We start from the raw sequence: 25,077 nt of genomic DNA on the forward strand, positions 1-25,077 counted from the left end.
ACACTTTTTTGATTAAGTGCGTCTCAGATGATTTCATTAAATCATGTTTCTTGGCAGGGCGGCTTGGAGAAGTTTCCAGGTTTTTACATCTTTCTTTGTTGCAGGAAATTCAAGAGCATATACCTTAACTACACATGGTGTCGTCTGTGTGACAGATAAGAATACAAAATAACCTGTGAGATAAAATAGTAAGAGAAAACATAAAGCCGGTGCGAAGAATCTACAGATGTAGCGGAGGTGAAATTGTCATTCATGTCTTTTTAATGCTCATTATGATAGCTCATGGAGTTGAGAAGTAGGTTTAGCCTAAATAGTATTCAGACACCATGACAGGCACCATTCATGGCACCATGACAGGGCTGCTTTTAGAAACTTAACATCATCTAAGGGTGCATTCACATAGAGGAAAATGGTGCTGAATTTGGTGTGGATTCTGCATCTGAATCTGACACTGATTCCATACCAAATTCAGCACCATTTTCCTCCATGTGAATGCACCCTAACTGTCTTTTGATGCAAGGAGAAAGCTCCAGTCACCTAGGCCCGAAACGTTGCTGTTGTGACATGGAATAGAGTTCATCTCACTTTTTTGTATTTTTAGAATCCTAGATACACTCAATAAACAAACCTAAAATGAATTTAGTCACAAGCTAGTCTAGTCTTTCTGTCCAGATTTAGTACCTATCACTCTCTCTCAAAATTTATACATTTCGTAGATACAAAACAAATACTACAGGCGTTCCTCTGTGGGCTTCTAATAAAGAATACACCCTATTCTGGGATGGTGCCAAAGTCTGTGTTCTCCCCCTGCAGGTACAGATGTCCCTGCATAGGGTGCATCTCAGAGAGACTGAAGAACCCCCTTAGTGAATAATCTAAAGCAGAACACATGTATTGACATGCTATCAGCCAGTGAACAAGTAAGCAGCATGTATTTCCCGTAATAACAATAACCATAATGCGGGACTTGTGGTTAAGGGGTTAATTTAAACAACATTTCCAGACCTTTTTTCTGCCTGATGGTGTTCAGCAAGGGGCTATTGAGTCTAAGTATTTATGGTGTAAGGAACTATGACATTCTGTCTGTGTGTCCAGCAGACTTTCTAGCTTTTCAGCTGGAAACCGGTGCATATTTATGGCATTCCAATGACAAAAGAAGTAAAGTGAATGGCTTTGGCCTACTGCTTATTTGTATAAAGGAAAGCCTATAGTGCTGATGTAAAGCAGGACCTGTCTGCCTCTCATTTCCTTCTACTACTGAATAGTTTGCTTTCCACATCTGGCATGTGCCCTATCATAAATGTTGTTACGTGCCACCCATAAATGCCTGAGCATTGCACTGGCCAAGCAGAGGTAATTGTATTTTAGCCATTAGGTACCTGGTAATCCTATTTATGTCTTTCTTGCAGAAAAGCAGGAGCAGGCAGTTACAACGCCAAAGTCACTTATCTACCTTCAATGCTAACTACTTACAGGCTGACAAACATGGTGGATTGTCGAGCACAATTCTACGATTTTAAGTATTAAATAAGACTCAGCAATGTGAGGGCATAATATGATTATAATAGGCCTGTATGGTAAACTAGAGACCAATAAGTATAATAAGACAGGTACAGATCACCCATTTACGTGTGTACCCTTATTGAGGAGATAAGTAACTGCAAGCAAATGGCCGCTTTGGCTCCTTCATTTTAGCCTCGATGGCTTTTTTTTTCTCAACAGTATGGCTACATCTGCTATTCAGCATCCAGTGCGCTGCGTTACCTGATAGGACGGCGTGACTCACACATTGACTCAGTTAATTGCCGTCCCAACCACATTCTTCTAGTTCCTTATCACTGGCGTGAAAAATACTGTGTAAACTGAAAGCAGAGTAATCTTTAGATAATATTAGCATTATTATATATGCCAGTCATCAGCTTTCCTTTCCAAACAAATACGGTCTCAAAGGGCAAGGCATTTCTCCCCATCTTGGCAGCTGTGACCGGCCAACACCCTCTATTTCATTGCGGGATATGGCTGTTAATTACAAAGCAGCTGATTTAAGGCCCGGTATAAATATTAAAAGTTCTCTTTTTAGCAGAGCTTTTAGCCGAGTTCCCAGGCTACCGAGTCGTATATTTCTCAGTCTGTGGCAGGAATATGTGTTCATTTGATGAAAAAATACAGGCTTTTAATTTTGAGAAATATCAACAAACTACATATATTTTGTCCTAAGTGATGTCAGGTGCGGCGCAATAGGCCAGACAACTCACATCACAGTCTGGAGGGGATATTATGAAGGAGACGGGTAGTCAAACAAATCTAGCAGCAGAGCAGAATTGGAAAATTCAAGGGAATAGAGGAGTACTGTGAATGTGCATGTTGCAAGAATACATTTTATTGAAAGTGACATTAAGTAAGAATGGAAAAAAGAGCCCATTCTTGGCACACGGCATTGCAGCCAATGTAGAAGCTTACAGATTTAGAGATTGAATGTGTAATAGAGGTAGAAATTATGATGTCTCACTCAGAGGTTTCACTACAGATAGCTGGGGCAGCCATGTCAGCAGTCAATCTAGTTCAGGCTGAAGCATGAAACTGAGTTGGGGTGAACTGATGACTTGTTTTTCTTCTGTCTGGTCACAATGTCATCTAGTTTTTGGAGTGCGAAATTTGCCAGTTTATAGGTTCTTGAGAGCTAGAAACATTACCAATATTGCCTTTGCTTCTTTCTGGAATCCCTGCAGTTTTCCTTTGAAAGAAACCAAAGCCCAAATTATGTAAAGTTTTATTTTAAAAAATTGATTTGAATATTTACTAGGATTTCCATTTTTTAACTTAAGAGGACAATTGAAGTAAAGATTTTTTTTTCTTGTGTATCCAGTAAATTTGCAAGGTACATTTTTAGTAAAAGCTGTTGTATTAGGGTTATAAAAGATGGCAAATCATAGGGACTGAATAGTGACAAATTATTAGACTCCTTTACTTAGACTCTACATATTGCATATGTAACATACATTAACACCTTCTGTCCAGAAGGCTATTAGGAAAACCTGGATCATAACCAACAATAGCCATGGGCTGGAAAGACAAAACAAGACCCGACAGAATTTGCCATTTTATTGTTAAACCACACGGACTGCAGACGGTTATATGTGGAAAAAGTAGAGAAGTGGAGGAATGGAAAAATGAACAATTCTTACTCTGCCATTATTCCTATGTAGCCTAAATTTGGAGAGTGGAAGGTGGCATCTGGTGTTAGAGTTACGTATAGATATTATCTGAAGTAGCTAAAGCAAAGCTATCCCACTGCAAATGTAATCTGATCTGCGGGCACAGTGTATAGAGCGGGACAAGCTGAGCAGATTGGTATATACTGTAATTTTGTAGAAAGGGATTCAGTATAACTTGTACTGTATTATATCCTTAGAAAACATACATTATATGCTCTTTCTATGCAGATAAGTCATGGGGTGTTGCACAGTACTAGAGGGAAGTCTGTCAGTTACTGATAGGACCGCCCACTGGACTCCCAAGCATAGAAAGAACATTATTATAATGAATAAATAATGTCATATCTGTGGAATTCCTCATGCAGACCATATAAGGGTGCATTCACACAGAGGAAAATGGCGCTGAATTTGGTGTTGAATCTTTGTCAGATTCAGCGCTGAAAAAAAAGGCCCCCATTGACTTCAATGGGTTCTTTTTTCTTCTAGCAGATTCCACACCAAATTCAGTGCCATTTTCCTCCATGTGAATGCACTCTAAATAAAGTAGATGGGAGAAAGCACTGTATGTTAGAAATATTTTGTTTCTGAGCTACAGGGACAGTGATGGATTATATTCAGGGCATCTATGGACAAATGAGGCTTCCAGCTCTAATGGTTCTAGATGTACAATTACTACAGTATGTATGTGAGAATACACAGCAGTCTCTCCAGTCCTATTCTATTGTCCAGTGAGAAGGTGATTCTTTATATTGCAACACATCACAGAGAAAGCATTCTCTGATATAAAGATAATAGAGTCAGGGTTAAAAAAGATCTGCACGTCTAAAATAAATAAAAAATATACTTGTTGCCATTCAACCAGCTAATTGTGCATTTCATATGCATCTGTGATTGACTGTCATATAATCTGTCACGCGCGGAAATGGTAGATAAATATTCCTTTATTCAGTGGCATGATGTAGATCTGTCATTTGCATTTTTTAAAACCAGTTTAGAAAAAAATGACATCATCAGAATTTGCATTTGGCATGAATTATTTTCCAGGCTTCTGTCATTGTTTATCTACTGCCTCGCCTGCACATAGCAAGACAGACCCCACCCTCCATTGCAGTCTGTGGTTTGGAGACTTGCTGCTGGGAATCTGACTGTACAGGTGTGAATTACCTGCAGATTAAAATGATGGTATACTATAAACTCTATTATGATGGGAGACAGGATTACGCAGCTTGCTGAAGCCAAATGTTCTGCTCTGTCCATCCGTCAGCACAGTCTGATGTGTTGATTTATGGTTTGGAGATAAAACCAGTTGTTTAACAGGTGCCATCAGGACTACAGGAAGTCTTCCAGTATGTTCTATAAGAGGCATTGGTAGCTGGTGAGGTCCTTTTCCTCACTAGTTAATAAAAGACTTGTATGCTGCTATAGACATCCTGTGCTATTCACTTAGGGTGTAACCTTCAAATAGGCCCTTTGTGCCAAGGCATGAGATGGAATCTCATAGCTAAATAGCAACCACCGATGTCACTACTTGATAAGGATTAAAAAAAAGTCTCTTAGAATTAAATATAACACTCGAGTTATCTTGATATCAGTTTTAGGAAAGCTAGATGATATGTAAACTCCCATTACAACTTCCTAAGTGGTTGGCATCCAAATTTTGTGATACATAATTCTAAATTCCCTTACCAGACAAAGCACATTTGCTATATAAAAGACAAGAGAGGGCACTTATTGCATAAAAATGTTTTTTTTTGTTGCAATTTTGCTGCATATACATATTTCATTGGCTAAATTCAGTCCTGGCTGCAGCTCAAAAAATACAGCAAAATCTGTGATAAGCACTGCAATTCTGCAACATGTGGACTCAACCTAGGAATCTATGAAGGGTTAAGTGTGGTTCACCGGCTCACATCCGCACATGGGTTTCCGTTTGGAGAGTCTGCTTGGAGACCCCTCGAACAATAACCTAATCCGCATAAAAAAGCGGTTACCTTAGGAAACCCATGGACCCCATAAACTATAATGGGGTCTGTGTGGTTTCCGCATTAAAAATGTGGAGAAAAAAATCCACTTCTCTCCGCATTTTTAGTGCAGAGAGGGGAATGGAATGGCCCAAACGCAGATGTAAACTGGGCCTTAGTAGCAATCCCTTTACAAATGACCATACACATGAAATTAACATATTCTGATTCTTCCACCAGCAGTTGGTGAAAGGAGGATCAGACTGATGGATTTCAACATGCTTGAACCTTTGTTCCTATGGGAGAACCAGATATGTTGAGAAGACACATACACAAGTGTGTATGTATATGACGGTCGTTGTCTGATAGATACATGGCTACCTTAACACCTGTAGTGTACAAATTAATATCTTAGTGTATTTTTAATAATTTAATGAAATAGAAAACTCTAATATTTAGTATTTCTTTACTTAATATGGGGGGAGATGCAGATTAGACATTACTGATGGCATTGCATCATTGAACAAAGTTTTTAACCTACTGTGTCACAGCACAGTATGGGGGCGTTCACACTACCGTCGGTGTCCGACATGTAGTGTCCGCTCCTAGTGTCCGCTCAAAATCTGTCACGGACACTAGGAGCGGACACTAGCTGTGTCCGTGACACCTGTCATTCACTTGAATGGGCATCGGGTGCGTTCTTTTGCACTCCATGCCCGTCCTTCCCTGTCCGCAAGAGAAGATGTCCGACTTCTCAAGCGGACAGAAGAACCCTGCATGCAGGATTTTTCTGTCCGCTTGAGAAGTCGGACATCTTCTCTTGCGGACAGGGAAGGACGGGCACGGAGTGCAAAAGAACGCACCCAATGCCCATTCAAGTGAATGACAGGTGTCACGGACACATCTAGTGTCCGCTCCTAGTGTCCGTGACAGATTTTGAGCGGACACTAGGAGCGGACACTACATGTCGGACACCGACGGTAGTGTGAACGCTCCCTATCTTTTACTATTTACCTGTTATTGTAAAGTGTAAAGCCTTACAATACATTGTAATACTATTAACATAAACAAACGTGGATACCTTACCCATACCGATGAATTAAATAGACTATGGGATGGAATCCGATGCTAAGAGTAAATTGTGCAGATGTGGAGCGTGAAATATAATATTATTGTTACATCAATAGCAATTGTGAGACAGAGGTGGGAAATTGATTAAGAATTGAGGGAAACTATACACAGCCACACAGGTTCTTTGTTAAGTAGAACATGAGGTCAGGGAGGGTAAGAAGTGCCCCCTCTAGCTATGTCAGTATAAATTACTATTTAGTAAATAAGAAAGCCTGCGATTGTACTGCCATACAGAAATGTGCTGGAACACGCCTAGCAAATACTTGTTTAACTGGTTCCATTTCTAACTCTTTCAGCTCCACAGTAAAATATTTTTTACAAGTGCCTACAGTTTTATATCATAATAAGAAACTTTCATCCCCAGAATTAACATTAGGAACACTTTTATTTCCCAGACAGATAAGTAATAACGTTGTGTACTCCTAGTGTTCAGAAACTATAAAGAGTTCTATTTATATCTAGGGAGAAATTGTCTATTAAAAGGAAGGATGAAAGCGTTTAATTACTAGCTTGGCCCATAAACATATTGTTGGCATGGCAGATGTAATATTCAGGTTTGTCTTTTATGTTCATTAATAACATTTATGACATTGTGTGTAGGGACGTCTTCAAGCTCTGCCGGATCTATCTATGTTTCAGTGGTAGTTTCATATATTCCCTGCAATGGACCTTGCACAGCTAAGGGTCAGTGCACACAGAGTTTTTTGGACTTGAACTGGACACGGAGACTGCCTCAGATTCTGGTCCAAAAAACGGCTAGCTGCTCCGGATTAGGCCCAAATGGGCCTAATCAGGAGGGAGGTGTCGCGAGGCGGACGTCCGCGCTGGAATCAGCCGTGGAGTCCGCCTGAAGAAAGAGCAGGGGGAAAACGCTCGCGGAAAAAGAAATGACTGACTCCCATTGGTTTCAATGGGAGGCGGTTTTTTGAGCCGGATTCTGATGTGGATTTCATGTAAAAATCCGGCCCAAAAAACCCTGTCTGAACCCGGCCTAACATTGTTTTCTATATAGTGGGCACACATGGGCTAGTGATGTCACCCATCAGCTTGTGCCCGCTCATTCCACCCTCCAGAGACTAAGCTACAGTACAAATTTTTAATACTCCCACCAGTAATTCCTGTTATTATATGGGGGGCTACCAGAAAATATCATTGCATTCCTAGAAAGCACTATTCATATGTCATTTCTCTTTTGGCCTATTCTTAACATATAATGCTCTACAATTGGCAGCAGGAATGCTCCCATGCCACCTATGGCTTTTGTTATGTATGCTGCCCTCATATGAAGGAATACTTTCTACAAGATCATTTCGCCGTAATATTTTGGTAGAAATATTATGCACAGAAATGCTGACTAGAACAAAAGGACTGAGTCTATAGTGTGGAGAGCCCTTGTTTGGAAAATGATTGCCAGGCTCTTCAGAGGGAGGGATGCCCATCTGAAGTACTGAAGTGTGTAGCTGTGTCATGGGTCAAGAGCTGGCCCTTATCCAGACCAGAAAGCATCATTTATCAAGAGTAACAAGTAAAAGCGACTAATTACAGAACCCGCTGATTTTTTTGTGCAGTCACAGATAGCACATTAGTGGGGTAGACTTTACAATGATGTTTTCTTTCTTTCTTCTCTTTAATAACCGGCTTTCTAACACAAACACCAATTTCACCTTTGCCTCTCTTCTATTACATTATTGTGAAATGCTTGTACAGCACTTGTATGCTTTGCATTCTGTATATTCCATATTCTGCGCTTTTTTCATTTTGCTATAATAGATTTGTATAGACTCGCTTGATTTTTTTTTAATAAGTGAATCTCCCAGACTATACTAGAAGTGATTTTCCCTCTAATTGCTAGCACTCAGCAGTTGCAGCAGTGTAGCAGTTTAATGGAACCACAATAGCTTACAATGAAATGGTTTTATTATCTTAGACCTTTATAGGTGTGGGTACATAGTCATCCAAATGATTTTTAACAATCATCCTATTTCTGTGCTTTGCTTGAAAGGACAAGACTCCTGAACATGATCAAACCCAATTTATTGTTGTCTTTTATCAGCCATTTTAGTCTAGACAGAGACTACTTCCTTATTGGGATTATTAGTAGGACGTTAAGAAAATGTCAGCCTTATAATGACCATGTTATGTTCTATACTTCCATTAAAGAGTGTGTCTGGCAATTCTGACAATAGTTACAAAGGTTTAAAAAATTATTCACCTCACTGATTCCCCCTCTAGTCTCATTTTGGGATCCTTCAGGGTCTGTACTTCCTCATCCCTCTCAACACACAGGACCAGTCTGCAGCGGTGAATCTGCTCATCTGGTCATTGGCTCAGTATCATTTAGGCCCGGTTCACATCTGCATTTGGGCCATTCCGTTTGCCTATCCACATGAAATATGCGGAGAGAAGTCCTGCAAGCAGCACTTTTCTCACCACATTTTTCATGCGGAAATCACATGGACCCCATTATATTCTATGGGGTCGGCAGGTTTCCTTAGGTAACCGCTTTTTTATGTGGATAGGTCTCCATTTGGTGGGTCTCCAATTGGACTCCCCAAACAGTAACACAAATGCAGATGTGAATCAGGCCTTACTATGTGTTGAGAGGGACCAGGAAGCATAGACCCTGGGGTCCCAACCAATATTGGAAAGGTAACAGCTGGCATTCAGTGACATGTGAGTTGGCAATTCCCCACCACCACCACCAAACGACCCGATTAACATTTGTATAGATGTGATCTTTTTCTATAAGAGTTGTATTTTATGTTTCGCGTCCTTAGTAAGGAAAAATGGTCTAATAATCTGTATACCGCCTGAGTGACAGGGCTGCAGCATCATATTACTCCTAACACTAAGAAAAGCGCTCTGCTAGCTGCTGTGTGATTGCACATAATAGCTGCAGGGAAATAAGCAATGCTCTTCCTCAGCTTTGATTACCCATAATGTTAACCAACAAAAGCCGTAGCTATAAAGTTAGAAGATCAAATACGCCGGAGCCTGACATTCAGTTGCTAGGCCAAACATGGTGCCTTTCAGCTGACATGAGAATTGATTTAGCAATTAATAAAACTTACCTGGTGGCCTTCTCCTGCTACACGATGGAGGGATTCCTGGCTAAAATCTTTGTTCTCAGCGTTTCATATTTTAATGAGCCTGCGGGCTTAGCTGCTTACAAATGAGTAGGGATTTCTAAGTGTGGTGTTTAATGTCTCTGCTCCGTAAAGGATGTTGATTAGAAAGCTCTTGTTTCAATTTCCCACAGGCTTTCTGCCGCAAGCAATACATGAAGAGGCTAAGCTACAAGCGTGGATGCTGCACTGTGGCATACTGTGTCCAAGTATTAGCTGACGCTTCATTTACAAAGCTTTGGCCTACACACTGTGCAGCGTCAACATTGAGGCTTCCAAAGAAGGACTCAAGTGGAGTCAAATCAAATCGATTGAGATTATTTTTTCATCGTCTGTGATGTTTTTGTTTGTTTGATTCACTACTATCAGTATTATTATGCTAATGACATTAGGACAACTTCAGACTCAACAAGTCACATAAGCTTATAGACCGTAAGGTGTTCCTTGGAGGTTGGCGAGCTATATAAAGTGTCAGGATTTTCTTGGATTGCTGTCGTGTACAGTTCTGCTGATAATGGCAATCCATGCGTTAAGAAGATGATTCTACTGCTTTGAAATAGACACATGAATACTGAAAGTCATTCTCAGCTAGGGTAAAAATAGGCCTGTGAAGATGGTAAATGCCTATTCGTGACTTTTGCCCTTAACAACTAAAAAACCCCATACACCGCTATTTATACTGGGCGTTGCACATGTTTGCTTGAGTGTTTATTTTTAGTATTGGGTTACATTATTTAAAATCTTAATATATACTATGAATTTTTTTTCTTAAGGTATGTCATTAATGTGTCAGCAGAGTGGGTGCAGAATTAGGGTACAGAGGTCCAAAAAAGTCTTCGAGATGCAATAGTTGATGGAGGCATTTTTGCATTGTAGCTAAAGAACTATACATTACACCCATGTTTAACACTTATTTTAGAGTTGTATTCTGTTTTTATGAGGAAGTTGGTAACTTGCTGAATTAGAAGTACCACAGGGGTCCACACCTAGCGTACTCATATTCCTGAACAGAAATTGAGCATTAAAATAGCTTCTTTTTTATGTATCACTTTGATTTGCTATTCAGGACTGAGTTAACTATGATGGAGAACTTATGTAAACTTTGTTACAAGTTGTTAAGAGTTTATTTGTCTCTCATGTAATATATTTTTTATCTAACTTGTCCATTTTTTTTTTTTTTTTTAATTAGATTCCTTCCTGGCCAAGGGCTGGTATTGTATCCGCAAATAGGAGATAAACTGGACATTATTTGCCCCAAAGTGGACTCTAAATCTACTGCCCAATACGAGTATTACAAAGTCTACCTAGTAGATAAGGAGCAAGCGGATAGCTGCACTATAAAAGACAGAACACCTTTGCTGAACTGTGCTAAACCAGACCAGGATGTGAAATTTACCATCAAATTTCAAGAGTTCAGCCCAAATCTCTGGGGACTGGAATTCCAGAAGAACAGGGACTACTACATTATATGTACGTATGCTTTGCTTCAGTTTATTTATTTGTCATATCAAATTTTAACTTTATGAAAAAAAAAACAATGTGCAGTATGAGACGTATCTTTTACTGTGTCTGCTGGTAACCTGATCAGAAACGGGGTAAGAATATATCAGTATAATCCTCTTTCTAGAAATCAAGAGTGGTTTCATATTGAAAATAGATTATCATTTAGGTCCCATGGCAAGCTCAGGGAATAAAAGCTACTGGATCTGCTCTGTAAGAGCAGGGTATCAAAATTTCCTCCAGGAGCTTGAAGTAGAGTAGAAATGAATAGCGTCTAATGCTATGAAATATACATTATGTCCCCTGCTTTTTAGCTGCATTAAATGGGTTTGCAGGCCGAGAGCTGATCAAAGCCTGCAAAGCAAGAAACACACTTTCATTACCTCAGCCCTCAAAGCCCAGTTACTAACCTTTTAGAAAGTACGGCCCAGACTATCATGAAATATAATCATTTTTCGGCTTCCTAACATCTTTTATGACCTGTGAAGTGGGTAAAGAAGTGCCTCGGGAAACATTCGCCTGAAAACCTCCAGCTTGCATGCGGACCTCATTAGTTCAGCTTACAGTCAGACGATCATTTATTCTGACATGCACAAACTCAAATATGTAGGGTTCCCTAAATGTTTTGTCCCATCGTTTCTTTTCTTTTCTTTTTTTTTTTTTAATTTTAATTCCAAACTCAACTAACCTTAGTTAATTAGCCTCTTGCTTCAATGCAAACTGATCTTATTCCCTAACCAGCTACATGAGAGGATGAACTGGAATGTAGTCAGAGCAAATCCCTCTTTATGTTGTACTTTTGTAAAACCCCATTTATACCTTTATTAAAATAAACCCCAATTTGGCAAATTTCTCCTTGTATACAGTTTTACATGGTAAGAGTGCCTGCATGGTAATAATGTACTGGCAGCTTATACATTTGATAAAGGGGCATTTACAGTCCCCGAAACGCGTTAGGTGTATGGTAATAATATCAATAAAGGTAAAGTTGTGAAGACGTCCTGGTGAGTGTGGATATTTTGGTTCAATCCTTGTGGCCTTATAGCCTTGTAGCCTTATACAATAGTGATACCTCTACAGACTGATCAATCAGGCAATACCATAGGGCCTGGTAGCTAGAGAGAATCAAAAGTGCCTTTCCATCTCACCCAAACAGCACACCATAAATTTTGTGCTTTAAACATTCATTAGATTAAATAGGTTTATTTCCCCTTTTAGAATTTGGCTCCATGTTGTCTGATCACCCCAATTTGATTTTACCAAAGGTAGCAACCACTGCAGGGAAAATGTGGTATTACATGGCAGCCATTGAGGTGAATGGTTGTTCTTGTAATACAAGTATGGCTAGAGTCTGCCAGAATGGGAGCCACTTGTAAAGAGTGTTCTGATAAGGTCATATACCCTATCTTTATAAGTCAACTCCTTAAAGCAATAACACCACACTGATACAAATCAGATACTAATACTAGTTAAGGCTTCATGACACTATTTCTAACCTTATCGATCAGCCATGCAAACTTCTTCACTTGCTTTAAGGTGAAAGAATCAACAATATCTAAGAATAATGAACACACATCACCTAGATGACTGAAGGCAAGGAAAGTTTTCATAAAGTGCCATTATGAGCATTATGAATGTCTCGTAATCTCCCCTAGACTGCATTGTAGTTCTCAGTCCAGTTCTCATAGTCTCCATTTGCAGCTACAGATCTCCAAAACAATGCCTTAAGTGCAGAAACAGAATGGAAGCTGCCGCTGCTGCTCCCGGTTGAAAATGATCACTCCTGAGCGAGAGAGCAGCTCTTATATAGCACACAATTGTACCCATTCTTTTTAGAGTTTCTTAGAAAAATGACATATAATTTGCAGCCATTGATAGCTCAAGTTGAAATTCACTGTGAACATTTGTAATGTTGGTAATCAAGACGTGAAAGGGAAACATGAAAGGTGAACACTCAAAAAAAAAAAAAGCTTCATTGTAGCAGGCTTTCAATTTTTGCAGCATGTCACTTTACAGCAGTAGGGCAGCCATTTTGTTGCCTGTTTTGTTTCTCATACATATTTCATTTCATTTAAGTAGTGACCACATTTTGGTTGAGCCTTTTCCTGGAGATATAACCATTTTGCCTTTCTCTGTAATCCACATTCTCTTCACTACTTTGATGAAAAAGCGTGAGGTACATTTTTTTAATAGCCCAAGCATGTAGAAAATTGCTCTAGATTGTCTATTGTACAGAGTAGATCTAAGCAATAAGGTTCACTGAGAGGGCAAAGTCTAACCATGTCATTTATTGGGTTACCGCTAGGCTGTTCTCCGCCAAAGTAAATGGCGTCACGTCCATCGAAGCTATTATACAATGAGAGTGGAGTGTTTTCTAGTCTGTAGTGTTATATTCCGACCTGTCAGTTGGCATTAACTCATGCAGTGGTAAAATCTCACCACCAAGAGATGAACTCTGCCTCAAAATGATGTTTTCCACTTCAGTGCCACTTGTAACGCAATTACTGGGTCATTAATATCATTGCATGCAATTAGTGCCAGTAGAGCAAGCGTGTGTATCTTCCCTGTACCATGACCCTTTGTTGGCCAGGGAATTCAGCAGATCAGCTGCGTCTGACTTATTGAGAGTCTGTTTTTATTTTCCACCACATATTTAAGGGGGATAATTACAGAAATGGCTGTGTTGTGTGAACTACTGAGGCATGAGATGGGTTAAATCACCTACGTGTCTTCCCCATATTGTCTGTCACATTATATCAGTCTCTTCACACCTTCCAGTTGTTGTCCACATTCCCCTAGTTGTTCCCGCTTTTGCAAATTACGGTTAATTGCTCCTTTTATCGTTCATCCCATCATTCTAATGCCAGCCCTCCAGTCTTACTTTAGAAAGGCCAAGATCATAAAAGTAAATATAAATTCTAATACAGTTTAGTCTGTATTGCTGAAGATGCCCTTCGGAGTCAATCAGATTGAAGTCAGACAGAACATTAGCTTGTCGTTGGGTAATAAAAATAAAATTTCAGCTCTAATTTAGCTGTGATATGAGGCCTACTTCCAAAGTTTATGTTTTGATACTCCTTTAAATGCAATATACTACACAAGCCATGCATAACGCTGGGAATAAAAAGGACATGTATGTTAAGTAGATGAAATAATGACATCATTACGACAATAGGACACTCCTCCTAAGTCCGCTATCTCATTACTGTATACTGTGTGCCTAAATAAAGAAAACGCCTCCCTCATCTGCCATGAGTGTACAAGAGGAGAGACAATTTATTACTGCCAGTACTATTTGATCTTCTTGAGAAAATGCAGGCGTATTGGGCTCTGGCCTGGGAAGGTACTTGTGTCCTTGTCACTCTCTTTCTTTTTCTTTGCTATCGGCAAGGATGGCAATGAACTGTGCTTTACAAAGACAGCTGTGGCCTGTGAAATCTGTGCTCATTAATTCAAGGCACTCAGGTTTTAAAGTGTTCCTAGTAGCTATTGAAAGGCCAGTACATGAGACATCATTATAATGCTGCTCTGACAATGTGTAGCATGGGCTAAGGTGGAGCGCAAAATTCAAATTATCTAACATTTTTTATTTCCCCCACGAAAATAATCTAGAGAAAGCTCAAATTGCAATTAATGGGGGAGGTATAAGGTTGCATTTAGGAATATTCATCAGTGCCTGCTATACATCTGTCTGCCCACAAACATTCTGGAAGGCTAAAACATGATACTCCAGGTATTAAAAAAAGGCTTATGTACTTTATCCATGTCGAAACTGGGGTTATATACATTTTTTTTTGCTAAAGAAAATTGTTTTTATATTAAAAAAGTAAATGGTTAAAATGTGCCTGACGTCTACATTTGCTAATTTCAGCCATTATCAGACGGGGAAGAAATTGACCACAGTACTCAATGGGATCCCTGACAGGAAGTCCAGAAAAGTGTCTTCTTCAATGATCATTGTATTTTCTAGAAACATTTAGATACATGTTTGTGGATGATGTTAGCAGCGCCATACATATTAGAAAGCTGACTGCTAGATCCCCAGTAGTACAATCTTTATCTACCCTGACATCTGCGGTTGTGAGAGTTGGGTGGGCACCATACCTATCAGCTGGTCACTTGGTTCTACTGGCCATCTTTAATCTTTAGTATCCATCTTTAGCTTTAGTGTCCATAAGGGGCATGTCTACTATTGATCACAGTTGTATTGTTTTTAAAGGCTATGGCTACTTTTGATCAGTTTTATATTTAGGAGGAGTAAAGATAAAAATATGCGCATGTTTCTAAATACATTAAATATTGGACTATGATACAGGCTTTTTACCTACATCAGTACAAGATATCATATGATTATGCTTCGTATCTGTGTACATCCCAAAAATCATTGACTCTGATGATTTTATATATCATTGCAGCTTGCTGCAGATGATCTCACTTCTAATAGTGCCGCTACCCCGTGTACATGTTCTATATGTAAGTGCATTATGACTTGGCTAATGTCTCTCTGCATTAGTGTAGTAATACATTCCCTGTCCATGATTACTAGCGCCGGCTTCCCTTTCATGATTCTGGAGTATTACATTTATTTGCCTAATTGAATGAGATTTTAGTGCACTTTGCTTTGAAAGGGAAATTTCTCTCAAGACAATCTCACAAACTGTAATTTATTCTTGGTTGTCAGATTATGACCCACAGATATTTGTTTGACTATAAGCTGATGGCTTATTTCATTTCCTTTAGAACTGATGTAAAATAAATGTCTGTCTTCCTCATCATGGCTCCTATAGCCCAGGCATCATTCCAAATAAGTCACTGAACAGAACAGTGATGCTTTTCTATTCAATGTATATACTATTTATGAGATGTTTCTTCTTACTTCATCACATTTACAGAGATATTTTTCTCCTAAAATATACACACTTGATTTTTCTTCTGCCAGTTTATTAAAAACACAATTGCGTTCGCCATATACATTAGGTCAAGGTTAGCTGCCAATGATTTCATGAGTAATGGGACTCTCCTTTGATAGTAAAACATGAAGAAAACAATGGATCAGGCATGTTGGTTTCCAATGGATTCTATTGGATTCATGTTCAACCATTGGAGATGCGCTTATTCTTCTCTCCATGTTGTAATAAAGATGTTTATAGAGAAGATAACTGTTGACTTAGTGGTTGTCTGACATTTATCTAGTATGTGTGGCTACTTTTCTAGGAAACCTTCATGACAACCATTGCCATGGATGTTGTCACCATGATTAGGCTCATAAACATAGATATGCATCGTGATAAAGAAGTGGGATGTATATATCACTGCTTATCTAGGTTATTTGGCATTTAGATTTCTAGTTACTGTTGGTGGCCCCCAAGGCTGCTGAAATGGTTGCCTATATTTTTTATTTTGTTATTTCAATGTTTGTATGGCTGTGGTCTTTTGGGTTACATAAATTGTATTTTTACTTTAAGCCCAAAAAGATCAAATCAATTAAAAATGTGGACTATGTATGTAATATATACAGATATACCTAGGATACTCTATTTTCTTAGGAGGCAATGCACACCATACACAGAGGAGGCTGCCATACAGCAGTAGGCCCTATCCCTCTGTACACCATTCACTGCCCTGAAGTGTCTAGAAACAATGTGCCGTTGCTGTACTCTACCTCCCTCTTTGTGTCTGTTCATTTTGTTTAGTAACATGACATGCACTGACATAAAGTTCTCTCTGCCTGAGCTCTCAGTGCTTTTACATTTCTGCTTTCTAACATTACTTTGACCGCTATGACTTCTATGTCAGCTTTGGCTAAGACTCCTTAGTATAATACCTTCCTAGCAAGGGATCATGCTCTCTGTTTCTTTTAATATTATAGGATATTGCCATAAAAACACTGTATACCCTGTGCAAAGTCTGGCTCCTGGGGAACGAAGGCTGCTGCATACATAAAAAGATATAAATATAGAGGCACGGATTACCAGTGGATTATCAAATTGATGACACAGTGACACTGCATTAACTCATGATGTTGGCAGGCCACATACAGTATAGTGTAATGGGCAGGCTGCAAAGACATTCCAGCAGAATGCACTATAAGGCAGGCAGACAAATGAAAAGAGCCAGAGCGTGCTTGCACGGTCCTGCCGCCAAAGGATTTTCTTTGATAAAAGAGCTGTGAGCTTGATAATCCTGTGAAGCGGACATTAGATCAAGTACAGCTCGCAATAAGGATTGCTTCTTAATAATGCGTGATTCTAAAGGCTTTCTCCTTTTTTCTGTTTTACTGAGTAGAATAGATTTTTTACTCAGCCGAGGGATGTTTATTACACTTGCTTCCCTCTCTCGCAAAGCCCAAACGGATATGACTAGAGAAATGAATATTCGTTTAACTAGGCTCTAAAAACTCTCAGGTAATTCATCTGGCGCTATGATTAAATTACCACGTAGCGTGAGCAGAATGGAGGAAAAACGACATTATAGGCGGTAATTAGGAAACAGATACTCTGTCTTCAACTATCTACCATGCAACTATCGACTGCGAAGGATGGGGTTTGGCTGTTACCACTGCGTTTTCTTCAGCCCGTATCAGGGAAGAAATATATAGAAGCAAAAACCCAGCCAACTCAGTGCTCTATGTGATTAGTGCAGTGTTACTGTCTTGATAGGCCAAAATCAGCCTAGATCTATGCAGCAGCTTAGTCTCCTGGGAGGTAGGGTAATAACGATCAAATGAAGACATATTAAAATGTAATATTACTTCCCTTCCATGGGGACTGTATAAAAATCATAGCCAGAAACAGATTGTGCCTGCTGCTTCTGTTTTAGCTGCTGATTCAATAGCTTTTCAATTTGACTTAGCATTTCTAACACTAAATGGAACGGATATATAGACAGATACAGTAAATAGTCAAAGCAGCATGAGCCATGCGTTGTAAACAGAATACATCTAAAGAGCTTGGAAAGTATCTGGACAGTATGCATTCATTTCCTTGCAATCCTATACCTAGACTGCAGAGAATTTCCCATTACCCCATTAATTTACTGTTGCTTACGTGGATGGTATTCAACCGAAAAGACATGTTGGTTTTTTTGGTCCTATACTGCTCTATTGTGTGGACAAGCCCATACGGAGAGGTCATATGTCTAGTTATCAGAAATAGAGGCCTCTATATAATTCTAAAGGTATTTTGGCTGAATATAGACATTATAGAAAAAAGGGGATATTTGCTGTGCAAAATTTGCCAGAATACTGAAATTCCACTAAAATTCCACTAAAAGATGCCATTCACCAGACTTAAAATTTAATTTTATTAAACATGCATAGATTTTTCACACAATAACAGGAGTTTATGAAGACTTGCATTTCCTGCTCCACTTTTAATAGAGGTTCCAACCGATGAAAGGCAGGCGTAACGTATTAAGAGTCATTCAGAGGAAGTGGCAAGCATTGGGAATAAGGGATGTGGCTCATCATTGGCACAATAAAGTGCTGTACTCCAAATAGTATCCATACCACATTGATGGGTCAGAATTTAAGACATTAGTAGCACATTTGTCCAAAAATTTTTAGGGATACATTTATTCAGACATGAACCCTAAAAGTATTCCTTATTCTAGCTCTTTGATCTGCTTCTTACCAATCTCCTGCAACAGACAAAAGCGCTGTAAAGTTGGCATCAGTGTTAGCCAAATGTTCAACAAACTTTGAAACACCTTCTTATTATCAGTAGGGGGCCATGTATGTCCAGTAGGCAAGCTATGCACCATATGTCTATAAGAACAGCACACCTGTGTTGAGCCCTGTTGTCCACCCTCTGAATGGTTGAGCACCATACAGAGCAGTTGCCAGTCAATTCATTCCCCTTCTTTATGTCATTTAGCTTCTAACATTCAGAACTTTATAGAGACACATCATACATCTCTTTCATATTCATGCCATCTTGTGGTCCTTAAAAAGAAACCTAATGAGGAATATTAGGCGGCATTACCTTTATTAAGAAGCTCTGGGATCCAAATCTAAGATCTAACATTCTTCATGTTAACATTCACACCATGCTTTGTAAATTAGAAATTCAGTAGCGCTTTGTTCCTAGGACAACAAAAGCCAAGAGCAAATGATAAAATAATTGGAGCAAATGCTCTTAAAGTAGGAACAGCTTTCAGCCTCGAGCATTAGAAATTGCACATTCCATTTTGCCTCCGCTCTTTTGCCTCGTTTTTGGCTATAGCATTTATAAAAACAAAGAGTTTGGAATATTAATTCCCTTTTAAATGGCAGGAAATTAATGTTGTGATTTTATTATAGAGACAAAAACCCAATCCACTGAAACCATAGCGCAAATTGGGCAAATCTCTTCTTAATGTGTTGTGTTATTAAGGCTTTTTTTTTGAATGAGGGAAAAGCTATTGAGAGAACGCTATGAGATATCCGTCATTGAAGAATTAATATGGTTGCTCTCAACCATTTCATTCTGACGTGCCTCAGCACAAGCTGCCGCATCAACACAAATGACTAATTCATTTTAGCCTTAAATGAGCTTTCTGACAAGTTTTAAGCATTTAACTAACATCTAATTGAAAACAAATCCATTAAATGTACAGCGGAAGATCATGTAAAAGTGTTTCTGGAGGACTCGAAAGAACGAAAATATTTCTTCTCCAGCTCAACAGAACCTAATACTTCACTTTAAAAGGTTACCGACAGATTCTCATCTATCATGGTGCTGTAAACCTGGCACTGTATACTCACGATTTCCATATAGGACTCTTATTAAAAGATGCTAAAAGTAAAAAAATAGTTGCATTTCAGTCTGTAGGATTTTCTACATGTTCCTCAAACACAATCTTGTAGAAATTATACAGAAAACTCAGGGCTTAATCTCCTGCTGATTTGCTCTGTCTTGATCAGGACTGACTGAGAGGTGTGGCTTATTTAAGAGGGCAGGGCTTAACAACCTTTTTTCCTACTACAAATAGATTAGTGGGAGGGGCTCCTGTTTCAGCCAGACACAGGACAATGAGGAGGAGGGGCACATGACTGTTCTGGGACACACAGAGAAGATTTCTTTATATATTTCTCAGTTTTATCAGTAATATAACACACAATAAAACCCATGGAATATAAGGAGTTAAAAAAAAGTACTGCCCCGTGCATTACAGGAGCTTTGCTAAAACATATCTTTGACAAATCTAACTGTGTCCCTCAACAGCCAAAATGTAGTATTAAAAAAAATTGCAAATCTTTAGAGGTATTTAATCTCAAGCTCTCAAGAACGAAGGAAACTATGGATGGCTACCATATAAATCTATCCCATTAGAATCTCAAAAACATGACTAGAGATATCAGCCAAACCAGATTTTCCTATCTGTAGAAAGCTCCTTTAGGCTAAGGCCCCGCGTTGCGGAAACACAGCTTGTTTTGTTGCAGATTTTGTTGCAGTTTTTTAAGCCAAAACCAAGAATGACTACAAAAGGAATGGGAAATATATAGGAAGTTCTTATACTTCTCCCTTTTGCTCAATCCACTCCTGGCTTTGGCTCAAAAACCGCAGCAAAATCTGCAACAAAAAAAGCTGCGTTTCCACAATGTGGGGCCTTAGGCTGAGGAAACACAGCTTTTTGAGTTGCAGATTTTAATGCAGCTTTTTGAGCTAAGGCCCTGGATGGATTGAATAAAAGGGAGAAATATGAGTACTTCCTATATAGTTCCCATTCCTTTTCCAGCCATTCTTAACTTTGGCTCCAAAAAACGCAGCAAAATCTGCAACAAAATAGCTGTGCTTCCGCAACGTAGTGCCTTAACCTTAGGGTTAACATTATTCGTCAGCAGAGAGGATGGTTCTGGTTTACTAGGTAACATGCCTCTGATACCACTCTTGGGGGAAGAAGGCGATTGGTTCCCCTTGCAGAAGCCCAGTTAGATCTCTGCAATGGGAACCAGTACCCAAGTATACATTTATATGTAGTATACATACTGTATATGGTTCTCACTGGCAAACAGACACTTTAAGGGACAAGCAAAACCTGATTTAGACCCTGGTGAATGGCCCGGGCCTTCCTTAAAGGCTGATTTAGGAAACCAAATGATTTAGAAAATAATGTAACATTTTAGTGAATAAAATCCAAATGCAATGCCACGTTTTCATAGCGCCTCAGGCAAAGCTAATCCTGTTGAAATGCACCGGAGTGACTTTTGTTACCTTTTATTAACATTATAATGTCTGAAATGTAAATATGGTCGCCTGATAGCTGCTCTCTTTGGTGGTTTCTATGGTGATTTTACTATTCGATTTAAAGGGTTTGCTTTAAATGTCATTGTCATCTGCTTAGAATACAAAATGGCCACAGAGAATACCCCTTCAATATCAGGAAGGCCTTCCAGTCATTTCATGTGTTTGCTTAATAAAAAGCCTTTATTGTGCTTTGAATAGGAAGCAAAGGAATTCATCCAAATTGCTGGTGTTCTGAATTTCCCTATAGAGGTTGTTACAAGTAGTCAGTTTTAATTAAGGGTGTAATGTGGCTTTGGCCTTTTGCTATGCGACCAGATAACGCTTCATTCTGAAGATGAGCTTTGCAGTGCCCAGAGCTATTTTCGGAACCTCCAAGAGATCATGCAAAAAGACTGTGACATGCAAAATGACTTGGCACAAATCCTTTGTGGAATGTAGCATTAAAAATTAAATAATAATACTAATACTAAAATAGTTTGCGCTTATATTAATGATGAAATAGCTTAGCGTGAGCTGTATGCTATAGCTCTAAAGCCGAATCCTTTTCAAAGAGAGAAATGCTTGCTTGAGTCAGATTTATGTTGGCATTCTATTACATGAGGCTTGGAGCTCGAATTAGATCCTGACGATTCTATAATCAGCTATGCTATAGGTACTTACAAAATGTTGGGCTGTATTAACTCCCTTTGTGCCGCACACTTGTTAGCCATGTATAATCTGTGATTGACAGTCCAGCAGAAGATGCAAAGCTCCTTTCAATAGTAAATACATTTTGCGACTGACAAAGGACCGGCTCCCTGTAGCTTCTATTACAATTAAAAAAAAAAAAAAGGTGCTTCCACATAGCTCCAGCTCAGTCCTTACTTTCCCTCTACTTATTCCTCCTCTATCTTACTTGCCAGTACATCGGCAAATAGGTTGTAAAAAAACACTTTTATCAAAGACACATTTGATTTATGTCTAGGGCTGCTGCTTGCTATTGATTTTTGTTTCCGCTAAAAAAAAAACAAAAAAAAACTATGTCTCCATTATTTTGTGAGCCTTGTGTTCTAGTGTCACGCTGTCAGATGTACTCATAGATTAGATTACTATCGCTTTTTTCCCTTTCCCTAAAGAAGGCCTAGAATAAGAATAAGTTACTTGAGGTGGTTTTAAAGGAAGACATTGCAGGACTGCATTGGAATGCCTGTGTGTTAATGAAAGAAAGCAAACCCTATGTAGACTTGTTTACTGTACGTGTTAGCCGAAGTCCTCATATAGTTAAAGAGAGATTTATGGGTGTTGTGAGAGGTAGCGTCATGTGTACAATAGATGGATGGGTGGTACAAGTGAGCTGTACTCATACAATGGAGTGTCTGGACAATTAGTGGATGCAGAGTAAGCGTCTTCCTTTATAGCCAAAGTATTGTGTGTGAATAAATACGAGTTACAGTTCTATTCACAAGCTGTGGAAACTGCTGTTATCAGATATAGACTGGTGGTGATGACAAGGGTATAGGATGGTACTTGTGCTACTGGCTGCACTTTCTTATACCGCCGGTCACCACAAAAATGCATTACTATGTATGTAAAAGGGATTCTATCATTAAAATCACATTTTTTTCTTGATCACACTTAGAAATAGCCTTAAGAAAGGCTATTCTTCTCCTACCTTTAGATGTCTTCTCCACGCCGCCATTCAGTAGAAATCCCGGTTTTCGTCTGTATGCAAATGAGTACTCTCGCAACACTGGGGGCAAGCCACAGCGCTCAAACAGCACTGGGGGCGTCCCCAATGCTGCGAGAGAACTCTCCAGCGACGCCTCCATCTTCAGGAACAGCCTCTCTGCGTGTCTTCTTCCGGAGCTGGGTTTCAATCTTCTAGGCCTCGGGCAGAGCCGACTGCGCATGCCCGGGCCACAAGAAAATGGCCACTTACACCAGCTTACTGTGTCAGCAGCCATTTTCTTGTGGTCCAGGCATTCGCAGTAGGCTCTGCTGTGTAAGCGGCCATTTTCTTGTGGCCCGGGCATGCATAGTTGGCTCTGCCCTTGTCCTAGAAGATTGAAACCCAGCTCCAGAAGAAGACAAGCAGAGAGGCCATTCCTGAAGAAGATGGAGGTGTCACTGGAGATTTCTCTCAGGCAGTTCACCTTCACCGTGCATATCTTAGCCAGTTCTGGGGGAAAATGCTGCAGGGCTAGAATGATCTCAAAAATAGAGATCTGTGGTTAGCTCTCCAAAATATTTGGCGCAAGCAACGTGAAGACAGGCACTCACACCAAATATTGATTTGATACAAGTTTCTATTTTGTACATTCACTTAATTTTTTTAATTGATAAAAAATAAACTATTAACACTTATATTTGTAAAAGCATTCTTACTTTGCCACATTCTTTCCTGTCTAAAACTTATGCACAGTACCATATACCTCTGATCTGAACATTCATGTCTATGGCTGGATTGTGGGCTGATGGCTCTTGCAAAGTAACATGTCTCTGACCAGTTTTACAATCTCAAAAGTTGACGCTGACATTTCTTAGTTTGCTAGTAGCCCTTTGATGTAGAATATATGTTCTTGCGGCCATAAGAAACCGGCCTATTGTGTTAATCAAACTCGTATATCCTATATGTTGTTTTGATGATGAAATGTTCTGTGATTGGTTTGACAGGAACCAGCTAACTATTCTTAATGGCAACAATTAACTGATACATTACACCATCCATGTAATTTCCTGATCTTATTTATACAATATAATAAATGGCACAAATGTGGGAAAACACTCTAAATCAGCAAATCCAGGTGGGAGCCTTCAAAGCCCCCAGATTAGGATTTACAGTGTTTTGTGACTCTGTGCTCAAATGGTCATTAGTTAGCAGTGGACTGTAGACAACTAACAGACCGTGCATCTGTGTAATATATACAATAAATACAGAGTGGGTTTTAACCATTTTGTGCCTATCTGCTCTACAGCTACATCGAATGGCTCTTTAGAGGGTGTGGATAACCAGCAAGGAGGTGTTTGTGTCACTAAAGCCATGAAGATCCTCATGAAAGTTGGGCAAGGTGAGAAGCTTATCTTATGTCATTGCTTTAGTTTTATGTTGTGTTCTTTCATATTAGAAAGTGATGGCATATGGCTTAATTATGTCATTGCTGTATGATCGTTGGTGGTCCATCCTCTGGAACTGTACTGAGAATAAGGGGGAAGAGGCAAGCACTGATATACTTTGTCTTCTCAGTTTTTCAAGTGAATACTGGTTGCAGTTCCCAGCACTGCTCAGTGGTCCAAGAAAGGCGCAGGCAAAGGAGACACAACACTAAAGTTATCACCCAGTCAAGTTTGGATCTGGAAAAACTGTGTTGCGTTTGGACCTGTAAACCTGGCCGATACATGAACCATTTTTCCTGGTCCACACTTGCTCTATGAAACCGCACTGCAACCTCTTCATTGGTGGTGGTCACAGAGGTTGGACCTGCAAAGTGATTGTACATCTAAGCAATACCCCATCAACATCAATGGGGATGCCCATTTAGTCCTTCCCTCAAGGGTGACTATGACTGAATTACTCATTATACCTGTAGTTCTGGCTCCAGGTCACATGATTATAACCAAGGCCCTGCCCCTGAATCACTCCCTCCTCTCCCATGTTCACTGCTAGTTACTTGTACTATGGAGATTGCTTTATAATAAGATCTGGGCCCATGATACAAGTAGCTAGCTATCTGACAACAAGAGAGAAGAGGGAGGAGGTAGAGCGACTCATTGGTCAGGTGCTGGTTCCAATCTTGTGACCAAGCCAGAAATCCATAGTTTGTTTGCAATAGAAATTGGGAAGTAAGTATTAAAAGCCTCCTTGGGGAACCCCCTTTATTGAACGTGGCAAATCTTTGACAACTTTTGGTAGGATAATAATGAAAGTTACATCAAGTGTTCT

At 39.4% G+C, this 25,077-nt stretch overlaps 1 protein-coding gene across 1 annotated transcript in view; it reads left to right on the plus strand.

Moving 5' to 3' along the window:
- EFNB2 (ephrin B2) overlaps positions 1-25,077 on the plus strand; it is a 39,676-nt gene that overhangs the window by 8,992 nt on the left and 5,607 nt on the right. The window contains exons 2-3 of the mRNA XM_075265298.1: positions 10,622-10,902; positions 24,113-24,205. Coding sequence (XP_075121399.1) covers positions 10,622-10,902; positions 24,113-24,205 — 374 coding nt within the window. The remainder of the gene's footprint in view (positions 1-10,621; positions 10,903-24,112; positions 24,206-25,077) is intronic.

Source organism: Leptodactylus fuscus, chromosome 2 (assembly GCF_031893055.1).
Source record: "Leptodactylus fuscus isolate aLepFus1 chromosome 2, aLepFus1.hap2, whole genome shotgun sequence".
NCBI classification, from domain to species: Eukaryota; Metazoa; Chordata; class Amphibia; order Anura; family Leptodactylidae; genus Leptodactylus; species Leptodactylus fuscus.